Below are 14,660 nucleotides of genomic sequence, written 5' to 3' on the forward strand. Positions count from 1 at the left end.
GTCGCTCCGTCTCCGTTTGGGAAAAAACAATCAGTGGGGTCCGTTCTCCATTTCAAACACCAGTGGACACAGGAGCTGGGTCCGAACTCATGGGTAAGTTTGGCAGGCTGTCTTTGTAATTAAATTTAATTAAAAAATTAAATTAAATTTAGCAGAAACCTACTGCGCACATCCTGCGCAGAAGCCCATTGCGCACATCCTGCGCAGAAGCCGGAATTGCACAGGTTTTAAAAAAAAATTCATTTAATTTAATTTAATTTTTCTTTTTTTATATTTAATTAATTTAAATTTACATAGTGTAATATATTTTGCAATTAATAGGTGATTGAATCCTGCCAATTTTAAGAGTTCAGTATATTGCCGGCACGAAGATAAGAAAGATTGGGGATCTAACTCGCGACCTTCGTGTTGAAGAACGACCACTCTACCCACTAGGCCAAACCACCTACTGATCTGAGAGGACTTAAGCACCCTAAGAAGGTGGACAAATTATCGTGTGTGTGTGTCCGTGTCATTATATGCTGCTTTTTATACACACTTCAGAAAAAATATTTTCTACTTTACTACCTTACTTAAAAGTTACTTTTATATTTTTGGATTTTAGATACTGGATGATTTAACATGCTTTAAAAACCTATTGTTAGAGAATAACCCAGTAGTTTCCAAACTTGTCTTCTGACGCCTTACAAGAATCACAGTCTGCTGCTGCTTGTTTCCATGTGATGTCCTGAGGCTGCCTCCTGCTGGCTGCTGGGTTCCTCTGCTGCTCTTGCTTGGTTTTTGCAGCTTGTGATGAACTAAAGCTGTCCATAAAAGAAAATCTTTATTATCCTTCAAGGGCAATTTGATGTACAACCAGCAACCAGAGCACGACAAAAATAAACCAATATATACAATGTAAATAAAACACAATATAAAAACCCTATAGACTAAGTAGCAGGGGAAAATTAGCTTTTAATAAATTAATTGATAAGTCGACCAACAGAAAATTACCCGTCAACTATTTAGATATTCTAGAAACATTTCATTCTACTTTTAATTTCCTGTTGTGTTTCTAATTATTAATAATGTTGTTGACATTTCCTTGATAAATGTGTGGAGGTTTTATTACCTCTGCTAAGGAGGTTATGTTTTCACCTCTGATTTGTCAGTCAACATGTAATAAACTACTGGACCAATAACCACAAAACTTGGTAGAAGGAAGCTAGATGTACCTATACGGCTCTGTTGAGCTCTACTGAGTGCCAGTCTAGTGAATGAATCTGGAATCCTCTCTCAAAAAACATTTCCCCCCTCACAGGGTTTGTAGTATGAAGCTAATGAGGTGTTTTATAAGTGATCGAAAACGTCAGACCAAGTATATCTACTTTATTTCAGCATGAACGGAAAAAAAAGAAAGGGAGTTTCATTTCGCCGTAAGCAGCAGAACAAACTACTGGATATTCCCACTCATACCATGAAGGTTACTCTATCTCTTCAGTTACTAATAAAGCTCTGTTCAGTTAGACACACAAAGGGATATACGAACTGGGGTTAATGAAAATGCAAGAGAATTCAAAACCAACACAAATTAGTCCTCCCCACGTAACACTAAGTTTTACTCAACCTGCGTCCCTGAAATTCAAGTATGTGTCCCTTCTGTATTTCAAAAAACACTTTTAGCATTTAAAAAAAAAACACTGGCATGAAAATGAATTAAACATGGACACTACAGGGGTATATCAGGAAGTCCATGCCCAACATTCTATATTGCCATCTTTCTGCAGCAGGAACCTGAGAAACGAGAATGCATAACACATCAGTATCATTATTTAGGTTTCCATGGCTGTGACCAAACAGCTGCACTACAGCTGTTGTCCTGAATGAGCTTTGCTAATGAAAGAATACTGCATAGTCCCATGCAGTATGCGTTGAGAGCACAGCATCCTGGTTTGAATGTTACTATCAACACATCTCCTTTGGTACTCTGTGTGCAACAAGCATACTGTGTCAGGGTGAAAATTAAAATTGATAACACATGCAGTGTAATTAATTTTGTATTATTATAATTTTGTACTAACAGGAGAAAACTTACGTCAAAGTCATATGGATGATGGGTACCCAGTTGTAGCGATGGTGGATACTTGTGTATTCAAAACAAATGAGATGTTAAAAGACCTACTTCGAACATAAGTAACCGTCAAGTTGATAAACTACAGGTCTATTAGAAGAATTTAAATAAACCATTAATATTAGAAGAAGAACATTTTCTTCTCAAACTTCTCTGTTTACACCTTAATCATAATATAGCTTAAAAACCCAAAGCAAAGAATTAAATCATTTCAACATGCATCAGTAGACATTCAATTATCTGAAATAGTTTTAATAAAAAATGCACTTGTCAAAGTGTAGGTGTGCTATGTCTTGAAAAACAGCTTCAGATTCCTATCACTTGTGCACATGTACCAACTTTCTGGAGGCCAAGTATGAATTACGAAATGTGAGAATGGATTTAAAAAAAAGAACTGTACTTGTGTAACAGTGTATTGTATATAGGTGCATCATTGTCAGCTGTATAGCCAGTTTTTTGTGCAAGTGCAATATTGAATTAGCTTTGACCCCTAAAGAATGTTTGTATTAAACTATGAAATGGTCTCAATCTCCTTATTCGCCTTCCTTCAATGCTTCTCCTCCCTCCCTATCTCCCTCTCCCTCTCTCAGCAGCAAAATGACAGGCTGGAGGCGGGATCACATCAGATACCATGCAGCGAATCCAGCCAGAGCAGCAATCCAAGTCGCAAACAGAACCTGAATCCCGTTGGGTGTCGGAGGTCGGCCATGGCGAGTTGACTGGTATATGCCGTTCCACTCGACGCCGCTTGATGCACAAAAAGAGAAAAACAAACCTTGGCAACAACAACCTCACAACAGTTCCTCATAGCAGCATGATGCATACAAAGAGAAGTATAAAAACCTACTCATTTTGGCAGCATAGTAGGGACATTTGCTGATGTCACCATCTGTGGCTTCGTGGACAGGCAAGCCAGCATCTAAAACATCCTCCTGGATGGGCTCCCTGTGTGAACAGACACGCTGTGGTGACACACTGCGGTTAGAGTCAAAGATGAATCAAAAAAAGATTCAATTATCAGGTGCACAACTCAAAAAGCACCGCAAAGTAGAGGAGGAGAAGAAAGAACAATATAGAGGTATAAGAATCACCCCGATTGTGGACAGTCAATCAGTACAGTTGATTTCAGACTCTTTATATTTTTTGTTATATATTTTTATTGTTTTTTATAGCTTACAATTTTGTCTGCCTGTGTGTGCATCTGTATACAGTCCAAAAGTTATTGTGGATGCATGACAGTTTGCGTGTATATGTTGGGGGGCGCCAATTTGAAATCTCGTCTAGGGTGCCAACACTGGCTCACCTCCTGCTGCAATGCAGACAAGGTGTCTCCTCGTGTGAGCTACATTCCAGCCATGCTGCCATTCCATAATAATGTTTCTTTGATTATTGTTTTAGCTTCCGATTTACTAAGTGAAATGTCCATGACTGCCTCTCGATTTAGTGCTTGCTCAGCCAATAAATCCACCCCTTCATTGCCCTTTATGCCTCTGTTGCCGGTATCCACATAAAAGTAGTAACAATATTCATTATTTTGAAATCTACAGGGTCTCACATATCTCATCAACGAAATCTTGCTCACTGTGAGTTGAAAATAACTTTAAAAACATCAATGCTGAGCACGAATCCGTACACAAAACAACCGTCCTAATTTGTATCTCTTCTAACCACTGTAATGCCGCAGCAATCACTACCATATCCACTGTGTAAGCTGACAAATGATCTGAGGTTCTCCTTTTTACTGAAACTGAAAGTCTGGTATAATCAAACCAAAACTGGTTATCCCTGTGATAGGACGTTTTTATGTTAAACAATGAATAAATTAACAATGTTTCATAGAATGCAGTCAAATCTATCTTCTACCAAAACTGCTATATTGCGACAATCTTTACATCGTTGCACTTTTTCCAGACAGCAGAAATTAGTAGACACTTAGGGGAACAGCCAGACTGCAGTTACTGACAACGGTTCAGAAGGGATATAACTTTCCTAACTTAATGACGTGTGTCTTGCTACTTCTATACTGCTCCATACAAAGCACTCCCTCCTGGCCCCTTCACTCTCCCCACAGGTTTTAGCTGTTTAACCACAATTCAACCATAGTCTAGCACAGATCTAACAAGCGTTACATAAATATTTTTCTCTGACGACCTGCTCGATACCTTTTCAGAACCTGTTTTATCTCATCACATTTATTTATTTATCAATTTTTTACCCCAAAACCTGAAGATTTTACATGCTCTACTCTTTGTCCATACATACTTAACTGGGTATCAACACCTTTCTCTCAAGTGAACTCTATCGAAATCTTATCCATCTCAAGACATAAGATTGAGATCCTAACCCTAACAGCATAGTTCATATTAATGCTGTTGAAGTTCCAGCTGCTGTTTAACAAACGTGGACAGGCCCGTGACCATCCACTAAGCGGCAGTAATGTAGAGTGGATATCAAACACGAGGTGGAGGGGCGCCAGTTACCGCGGTCATGTGGTCGGTGGTTTGAGCTTGAAAATTGATGCGCGTCTTTTCGTGGTCACGGTAAAAGTGCTCGTAAAAAAGAGAAACAAACAACAAACGTCAAATGTCACTCGTTGTGGACGTTTGATTAAATAGGTTAAAGCTATTTTGACATCAACACAAGACATTAACAAGTATAATGAAATGGAATATTATATATATGTTTTTTTCTACTTCAAAGAGAAATTTGAGTCCATATAACTTGCTCTTATCAAATATTATTGAAAAATCCTTAAGATATGACAAAAAAATGTCACCTCATTCTTGTTCAGGATTACTCAGACTGTCTGCAAGTAAATTTTAAAATTCTACCAGAAGTATGGAGAAAATTAAAAGGAAAATTAGCTCGATTTGAATATTGGCATTCATATGTTGCTCTCATTATATATTAAAGTAAAATCCTAGGTTAAAAACGAGGTGACTAAGATTTATCCCATCACTCCCACTGTCTATGTGTCAAACTTCACGAAATTCTACTGCTTAAGTTTTTAGAAAATTAAATCGAGAGTCGGCTCAATTTTCATTATGACACTCAAAACTGTGCACAGGGTTTTCTGCACAGGTCATCAGAATCAATATTCACAATCAATATTCACAATCATTAACTGGATTTTTTTTTTTTCTTGTGCTCTCTGACCCTATCCCCGCCTCTGCGGACTGTGCTATACACGGAAACAGACGCACCGCATGCACCGCCCCACGTGTCTCGAAGCTGTTGCACAAAAACATCACGAGTGGGAGCTGCAGCTACAAATACACCACATGGCCCCACTGCTCCTGTGCATGTAGACGGAAACACCAGCGGGCCTCGGACTCGGACTCCACAGCTTGTTTGGAAACAAAACCACAAATCGTACTCAGCTTAGAGTTGCACAACTTTTTACTTTGGGAAGTTAGTTTGTTTTACAGCAAAGACCTTTAACTTGAAAAGATATTCGCGGTCGCAGTATCGAGGTCGAGGGCTTTTGAAGGAACAAACAAAGATACTTCGTCGCACTCTCGCCTGCAGCAGCGACACTGAGGCCAACATGTCGAGCGGCACCAACCAAGTGAAGAGCTGCCCCATTCCCACCAAGGTGTTCACCCTGAAGGACTGGTCCCAGCTGCCCGACCGCTACAGCCAGACACCCGGGGGCACCCTCTTCTCCACCACGCCTGGAGGTGAGAGCCGTCTCCGGGGGGAGGGGGGGAACCTTAAACTGTGGTCTAATATTGTCGAAAGGGAATATGTTGTTTAACGTTAAGTTGAGTGTTGTGTACTTTAAGTGTGTAAACACCACACAACTTGCCAGGACACGCAAACTCCTTCATCGACCGGAGGGCTTCTGTATTACGTGCAGAAACCCACAGCTCGAGGTCCAACTGTCGCGATAAGGAGTACACAATAAACAAAAAGCTGCAAACGGTCCAAACACCTTGGATTAAAACACACTTTGCAGCCCTTTCCACTTCCGTATGTCAACCACATCAACACGAGTTGTTTGTTATGTTCTGCAGTATCGCTGCGTGACGACATCGAGCCTCCACTGTCATTTATTGATTTGGGCAGTGATCAATTCGCATGAAGAAAACAAACAAATGCAGCCAAAGTACCTTAGTACTACATTCAATTAACAATAAACCTCCATGTGTGATAAGAAATGTATAAACATGAATATTGACTTATTTTTAACTCTTCTTTTCTGTTTTTCATTGACATATTATATAATTTTATACTGTTGCACTTAAGAGAAAAGCGTCTCTTAAGTGCCAAAACGCTCTTTCAGATTCTGTGCATAGCATCCGATTTGAGCAGATGCCCTGGCCTGAGCAGAGAGTCACTTGTTGCATCAGAAACACTGCAGCTCTCTAACCCATGACCAGTGATTTGAAGAGGGTTTACTGTATGTACACAGCAGAGTGATTGGCCTTGGCGGCGGTGGAGGAGCGGGAGGCCATCCTATCCCTGCTCCTCTCTCTCCCTCTCTCTCTCTCTCTGTGCTTTGCATTTCAGGAACAGCCGAGAACATTCTGTACAAGTTAGGAGACGGAGGAGGAGGGAGAGTCTCATACGTGTAGCCAGTCTGAGCAATATTGTGTTATTCCAGTTGCAAGTTGCTTCACACACATTTGACATGTGCTCCACTTTCTGTGCAACACATAACTGTCCTGGGGGTCTTACTGGACCCCCCACCCCCTGCTTTTATTTTTTATGTCACATAACCGCTCCACACAGCAATGTTGCCTTGCAGTGCATTGCTATAGCTTACATTCCAGCCCCCTTTCGTCGCCTCACTTCTCTCTCTCTCTGCTGCACTTCCCTTTGTCCAGAATGAGCCACTCGCCCATTACATAACATGTTTTTCTTGCCGAGCGGGTGAAGTGGCGCTGTACAGATCAGCTCGAAGTCCGGTTCAGAATAATATGAGCAGCGGGCCACTCCTTGGCTCACCCAGGTCCTGGTCCGACTTGTCACAACATGCTATTTATGACTCTCCATATGGCGATACACGTGACACATGCCAAGAAGATGCAGGGTTTTAAGTTTAAACAATGTCACAGCTGCAAGAAAAAAATGTCCTCTGAGACATACCTACACATGATGCGTTTGCTGTCAGTGTTAAAAATTGTACCAGTCAGGGAGTGAAATATGGCTTTAATCTCGAGGGTTTTTGCTTCAAAGAGGGAATGTTTTGTTCCCTGATTTCCAAGAACTCTGGTCCCTCCCCTCTACACACAGACTGAACCCTCCTTTTCCACTAAAATCCCCTCTGGTTCAGGATAATGATGCTGAACTATCCAGATGTGCTTCTCGCTGTGATACGAAGGTCCTCCAGTAAAAGCAGGGCTGTAATTTAACCCTTCAAAGCCCCAGAATTTGGTCTGTTGTGTGTCGCAAGCCCGCTTTACTTGACTTTCCCTTGAGAATGTGGGATTTGATGTAGAATTACTGCAGGTCACCAACGTATCGTTTTTCCCTGAAACACAGGTACCCGCATCATCTATGACAGGAAGTTTCTGTTGGACTGTCGAAACTCGCCTCTGGCCAAAACCCCCCCATGCTGTCTGCCCCAGATCCCGGGGGTAACGGTACCTGCTACACACCCTATGGGGAAATTGCAGGATCTCAAAGAGGAGGCTGAGGAGGAAGAGAAAGACATTGCAGGTAAAAATATTGCAATTCAGTTCTTGTTTTCAGCAAACCTCCCTTAACTAAAGGCCCAAACATACTTTGTGCGTCCATGGACAACTGTACACCTTATTCCAGTCAAGCAGGCGCGCACGCGATTCCATTCGTACTATAACTGAGGGTGTGCGTCGTCTGGTGTTCCGTGTTTGTGCGTTTCCCGATCCATTCTCCATTCCCTTTGGTGGCGGCAATGCACCAAGGTGTTGTTTGCCAACGTAAATAAGATCAAAACGTAGAAGAAAGCACATTCAGATTAGTAAAAGATACTTTGCCCCTAAATAAGCTTAAAAATCCGATTATAGCACAGGATGTACTTAAACCACGCAATGCTTAAGGTTTCTCTGGGATTAGCTGTTCCAAGCAGATGATGGGCTTACTGGGGAGGCGGCAGATTATTCATCACACCTTTCATATAGCTGCCATATCTAGCATAACAGACTGGTCCGTGTTTAGTTCCTCTCGCTGGTTTACGCCGGATCTCCATGCACAGCCCCTTTGTGTGCACGTGGATATCTCCACAAGTTGTCTCTAATTCATCATAACTGTGTTGATCAACTGCACAGCTCGCCGTACCGGTTAGAGTAAGTCATGAAATCACAAGGCAAGGTATTGTAGTCTAATCCAGTATACGAACTACAAACACCAATGTCCTCAATGTCCTGTGCTCATGAACTTGCGACCCTTTCTTCATTACCACGTCTCTTCATTTTCTTTTTTGTCATGAGTCAGCATGTGCTAATACAGCAGAGAGGTGCAGCATGTCTTCCTGTTGTGCCACATCAGCAATTTAGCGACACAGCAGTTGTTCTGTGTTGAGTCTTTCAGGAGCTTTGCCTGTCTCAACACAACCGGGATACGACCAACTTTAAAACTAGGCCAGTGGCTTATTACTCAACGTTCACTTTATGTTGCGTATGGTGTGTTAGTTCTTCCTCTGTCTGGGTGATAGTTTCAGCTGCTTGATATGTTTACTAAAGAGTACAGACATATCAACACCGTCTTTAGATCACAATGCAGCGTGTAGATTACTTCACACTACAGGAGAAAATAATGATAAGACTAGACAAAACTGTATTTATTTAATGACAGGGTTTTACACTGTAAGAATGTGGAGTTTGTACATGTAATTTTATATTTTAATATATATTATAAAGGACGGAGTGGATTATTTTGATTTTTCGGGTTTATTCTTACTGAAAAGTCCAGACAGATATCAGTGGTTATTAAGTAAATGTACAGTTTTACTCTACTTCCTGTATTGCTAATGGCCTTTTATTAACTTTTTCAATTAAAAAAAACTTTGTGGGGTTTGTTGTTGCACTGTGACCAAACATTTGGGTTCAAGGGCAAGTAAACTATCGAGTGAAATAAATCCCACCATGAATCTGTAAGTCTCCACCGACCTCCCTTCAAGTTAAAGACCACAAGGATCAGGGTTGACCTCCCTCTTTTTTGGTCTCGTTTCTAATCTCTCTCAGTAAACACACAGGTCGTGTCACAGGGTTTCAAACAACACCCTTTTTCGTCCAGCGATTTGTTTTTCTTGCAAGCTATGAATGTTTTGATAAGGGCTGTAGTTTGCCCCCTTCACTGTAGTTAAGGTGTGGTTTGTGCAAAACACAACTGTTAACTGTCCACTGTTTCAGATCAGATAACTCTTATTTTCATTTTTATCTCAACACTTACCGTTGTCCTCTTCTCCAACAGATGACAACCAGTTTGAGATGGACATCTGAGCTGCAGTATTACCTCCTGTGGAGAGTCACTGGTTAAAAACACCTCCGGGGTCATTGATGACCCTAATGCATCACACGCATACAAAGCTTTTTTCACCTTTTTTTCCCTTTTTTCTTTTTTAAACAATTGCTTTTGCGAGGAACCAAAAAGGATATAAACGTTAAGAAAACTGGAGGGTGTTTTTGACCCTAATTAAAGTGTAAAGCAAAGAGATGCCATTGAATGGGTTGATGGGTCGCTCACTCACTTCGGAGCGGCTGCAGGATTGACAAAATCCGTTTTGATTTCACTTTTCTTTTTTAAATCTTTTGTAAATAAGCAAATTTACTATGTTGCCTATTTTTTAGGTTGGGGAGGGGATTTGAGATGATTACATTAAGAAATGTAAAAAGTGGGTTTTTTTCACTGCAGGCATCGGTTTAGTTTAGTTTTTATTTCCCTCCCAGAAAGGAAGGCAAACTTTCTTTATGACGGCCAAACAAGGGTCTCCTCAGGGGGTCGGGCCTATGGAAAATCAGCTCCTATCGTTATGTTTGGAGGGGGAGATGAAATGTGAATAATTTCAAATAAAGGCTGTTGAGTCATAAATGGTGTGGTTTTTATTTGTTTCCACATAAATGTATAAACCTGTCATATTTTGTCTTGGGGATATGTTATTCATTTCATCCACAATGTAATAAAATAAAGTTATGAGAAATTTACTCCAAATATAACTTTGCCATTATTTTATGAAAGTACTCAAACATGGATCAGTTTTACATAAGGGCGATTTGTCACACTGGTGACACATTCATAGAAGAAGAAGAAGCTTGTCTATTAACTCAGTGTTTTCATAACACCAAGGACTTTCTCTTCTCAGTTTGAGTTTTTAAAGGTTCATGACCTTTATAACCTGAAAGCCTATTTATGTTTAAACAAACTCTTTCTTTTTAAAGCATACAGGACATATTGGTCATTATCTGTTACATAAGTACTAACGTGTGGTACATTGCCAAGGAACTTTATTTAAATTAATGCAATCTTATCTGGCACCGCCTCATAAAACATTGTGCAATAGGAAAGTATGTGGCTACAAAGACCTACACATAAAGCGGTTAATGAGTTGAGTAACTGCCTCATGTAAGGAATGCTATGTTTTTGTGCACTGGAGTGAACTCTGCAGACAAAGTTGGCCCATCTGTGCTGACTTGATCAGGCAGTGACACTTTTGCGTGGGGCTAAGTTATTATCCAAATCAAATAGATCAACAAATCAAAGGAAAGTTAATGTTTCTTAAAGAATATTGACCTGACATGAGTATATTAACACATGGATGACATGGGTGACATTATGTACTTTTTTCGGATATCCCCGAGCAGCAAACTCCTCCATTAGCACCATATTGAAAATCTGGAGACTAACTGTCCATGCACACTGTGAATTCAGCCTTGTAGACTGCATCAGCAGGGTCAGGGTTAGGTATGCCCACTTGTTCCACACACTGATCTCCAGATTAGGGGGGAGGCTGACTGCAGGAGCAGGCCTGCTGGTCTTAAAGAATGAGGGCAGCTGCGGCCTAAACAAGACATATCAAAACCCCTCAGTGACGTGGGGGTGGGGTGTGACACCTGATGGGACCTGAGCAGGCACTGGTCTCAGATATGAAATTGTGTACACAGTCAGTATATGATCGCTCATGCCCCCACAATGTGGATTTTAAAGCTAATGCTGATGTTTGCAGTGTGTATTGAAGTGAGACGTGATAAGCAGCTCTGTCTGTGTGATGTGGGGAAGTCAGCTCAGCTGTTCTCATCCCATGGGATGGTAGACGTGACTGGCAACAACTTTCACTAAGGCTACCGACTGACTACTGGCCAGGAGGCTCTCATTTATGTAATGATTAAAATAAAAGCATGTTTAAACACGTCATCACTGCTTTGTCCATTGCAATTCTTTCTTAGTAACAAGCAAAGTCTATTTGTTCTGTGTTCTACAATGTTATTGTGCCCTACAGCAAAAACTGGACCAATACATGTGGATAAGATAACGGTTTGTGTGCACTCGGCTGTCTTTGTAAAACGTGCTGGTTGACCTGCATGGGCTGTTCAAACAAATGCAGGCGAGATCAAGGCCAGGGGACTGAAATACCTGGAAGTTTTCAGGGATTTTCACACCTCTGATTTCTGGCGGAGGAAAAGATACTGTAACTGAAACTGATGACGATGCTCTAAATCTCACAATGGTGCATATAGTGCACACACATGCACATAGACATTTATATTTGCTGACCCATAATGAAGACTTCACTATTGTTGTGCACATTTTCTGAGCTTCATACAATCATCCCATATTTTACTCTGGGATTCGTTTATTTAGATTTCCCCTTCATTTATAGAGCATATTTTCTTCATCCTATATTTATTTGCTCAAGCACACTTTGTTATCATTTATTTTATGAATAAATATTAGAAAGTGATACAAAATATAAGCGTGCAGCAGCGTGGGCAAGTGCAAAATCCAGTTAAAGGCTGGATTTTGCACAGAATGTTCAACATAACTTGCCATTTGTCAGTTTTCAGAACTATGAACGAAGAGACATGTCAAGCAGTGGTCAAAGCGGGAGGTCTGTGCCAGAACATAAATCACCAGACATGTGACACAAGAGTCTATCTGTGATTTTAAACACAAGTCATCGATCACTGAGGCTAAAGGTGTCTGAAGACAAATTTGATTATAGACTTATTTCATTGTTAAAAAAGGTGATGCTCATAATATTATGGTGTGTGCATGACGAAATATGATTAGACTCATAAACAAATAAAGTGGACACTATGTACAGTTTGTGTTATTTAACTGCATCTCACACTCATCACATGCTAGTATGTATACAAATAGTGACACATACAGATGACATAACGTTCTCTCTGCCTGTGATCCTGAAATTCTACTCTCTGGCTTATGGAAATACCGAACAGCCCGGTCCACGAAATGTTGTTTTGGAAAAATGTCCGCCTTGGAAACACCTTGACTTCACCACCCTGCCTTTTCATCTGAGTTAAAGTGAACCCAAGTAACCATAGCCTTCCTCTATCGACAAAATATTCCCCCTTTCTATCCCCTCCCTCACCCCCTGCTCCCCTTCCAGTTTCCCAGAAGGAGGGTTGAGTCGAATTGGGCTGGTCAATGAGGCTCTATTTTTGTCACCTGCTCCTGTCAAAGCCAATGGTACAGGCTCGGGCTGGAATTGCCAGGGTGACGATGTAAACAGACACTCAAACACACACACACACATGCACACACACTCACGCACACACGCACGCACACACGCCCACACTGTGCTTGGTCACGTCCATCATGACAGGGAGGGGACAGGGGCTCAAGCTGGTCTCATATACGAACACACTTTACATTTACAACATATACTGAAACTTTTACACCGCAGGGATTCAGGCAACTGCTTCACAGGGTGTCTGGATACACAAGTAAAATGATATTCAATCCCTAAGTCACTGCGGCAGTAAATTGAATCAAGCTGTTAAAAGCTGCTTATAGTTTCTTGGGTAACAGGAGGTTCAAGTTAAAAAACAATTCGATTTTATGATTTTTTTACTTGATTTAGAGGTGATATTTGCAAAATATGGCCATGAACTTAACTTTTGAATTAATCTTCAATTTCTCAGTAAAGACAGTGAAGACAATATTTGGTCCTGCTCACTTTACAAACTTGTCTGAATAAAGCTTGTTATTCATTTGCTGGTCTGTTTGTTACATAACCTCTCATATTCCTCGTAGGACGGAATCATATCAGTATTTTTAAAGCCCCTGTCACACTATTGCCTAATGGACCGCCAAGGATAGCCCTTCCTGTCACCTTTTAGACGCACCAGCTGTAAACACAGCCCAGTTTGTGTGTATGTCAGAGTTCAGGCTCTTGGTTCTCAAGGGCACCACTGGTCTACAACTCACTTATACAATATAATACCTGTAGTGTATGTTTGCTCATTGTGTGAGTTTCATTCCAGTCTGCTGCTCGGCACTGCCAGGTTCCACTGTCAGCAGCAGCTGTCATGTCGGCTGGCTGCTGGTATGCTACTATATTCATACTGTACTCAAGTAATGTCATGTCGAATGGAGGACATGAGATGATGTTTCACAACCCTGTCTCGCTTCCCTATACCACCACCACTACGTGTGTGTCTGTGTGTGTATTTGTGTGTGTGTGTGTGCATACTTCTTGTACATTTATATCTTTATGAAGATCATTTTGGTTGGTTAAAGGGTTAAACAGCACCACAGCCAAATCCAATACAATTAAGTTCAACAGTGACCACTTCTTCAAATGTAAAAAATAAAAATAAAAAAAGGGAACCAAACCTAAATGCCCTCACACTGCTCCTGTGGTGTCATCCTAGTGTCTGTAAGCCTCGGCATTCAAATTCGACTTGACACGAGGTGATTTACATGTTAAATGTTTTTGTTTACGGAAACTTGGATGACACCACAGGAGCATGTTTTTGTTTTGTTATGTTTATTTATCTGTTGTTTCTTTTTTGTTTAAGGAATCGTTCTCCATTTACTTCACTTCTACTGAATTGGCTGCTTACCCCTGAACTTGTGGACTCAAACACTTCACCCACCTCTCCATCTTCATAGTGATAATTAGATACTGAGTGATTATTTTTGGGTGAACTATCCCTTTTACTTTTCTGCTAATTAAAAAGCTTGCAGCAGTAAGTATTTCTTTTTCAGTATCATATAATATAATAATTATTATATAGATAAAATGTGACACTTGTTTCACCATCATCTTTTACGTGTTTAATGTGTACAGGCACTGAGAACGAGGAATATGCATGTGTGTGTTAATGTGTACATGTGTGCTCTGCTCTGTCTGTGAGGCGCCTGGTCCCCCCCCACCCCCCAAAAAAGGGGACAGACACTGACGTTGTGAGTCAACGGTCGACATGTGCAGGTCGGACCATGAGGCACAGACCTCTCTCTCTTGTCATAGCAGGAACCGAGCAGTTTCCCTCTCGAATCACTTCCATGAACATGAAGTAGCAGTACTCACAGTCCTTTCGAAGCAAATGAGAATTTGATTTGTGTTATTCTATGTTCTACGTGTGCTAACTTCGTAAAAGTACAA

At 40.9% G+C, this 14,660-nt stretch overlaps 1 protein-coding gene across 1 annotated transcript; it reads left to right on the forward strand.

Moving 5' to 3' along the window:
* The first annotated feature begins 5,359 nt into the window (after window positions 1-5,359).
* eif4ebp3l (eukaryotic translation initiation factor 4E binding protein 3, like) lies at window positions 5,360-10,123 on the forward strand. Its single transcript, XM_061079836.1, has 3 exons — window positions 5,360-5,790; window positions 7,598-7,774; window positions 9,506-10,123. The coding sequence occupies exons 1-3, from the start codon at window positions 5,658-5,660 to the stop codon at window positions 9,532-9,534; spliced, it is 339 nt and encodes a 112-aa protein (XP_060935819.1). The 5' UTR covers window positions 5,360-5,657; the 3' UTR covers window positions 9,535-10,123.
* Window positions 10,124-14,660: the final 4,537 nt, after the last annotated feature.

Source organism: Limanda limanda, chromosome 10 (genome assembly GCF_963576545.1).
Source record: "Limanda limanda chromosome 10, fLimLim1.1, whole genome shotgun sequence".
In the NCBI taxonomy this organism is placed as follows: Eukaryota; Metazoa; Chordata; class Actinopteri; order Pleuronectiformes; family Pleuronectidae; genus Limanda; species Limanda limanda.

What these genes read in the sequence shown, in the direction of transcription:
- eif4ebp3l (XM_061079836.1), top strand. Translation starts at nt 5,658, where the DNA reads ATGTCGAGCGGCACCAACCAAGTGAAGAGCTGCCCCATTCCCACCAAG. An exon ending in CTTCTCCACCACGCCTGGAG is followed by an intron (nt 5,791 to 7,597) that starts GTGAGAGCCGTC and finishes CCTGAAACACAG; the next exon opens with GTACCCGCATCATCTATGAC. An exon ending in GGAAGAGAAAGACATTGCAG is followed by an intron (nt 7,775 to 9,505) that starts GTAAAAATATTG and finishes CTTCTCCAACAG; the next exon opens with ATGACAACCAGTTTGAGATG.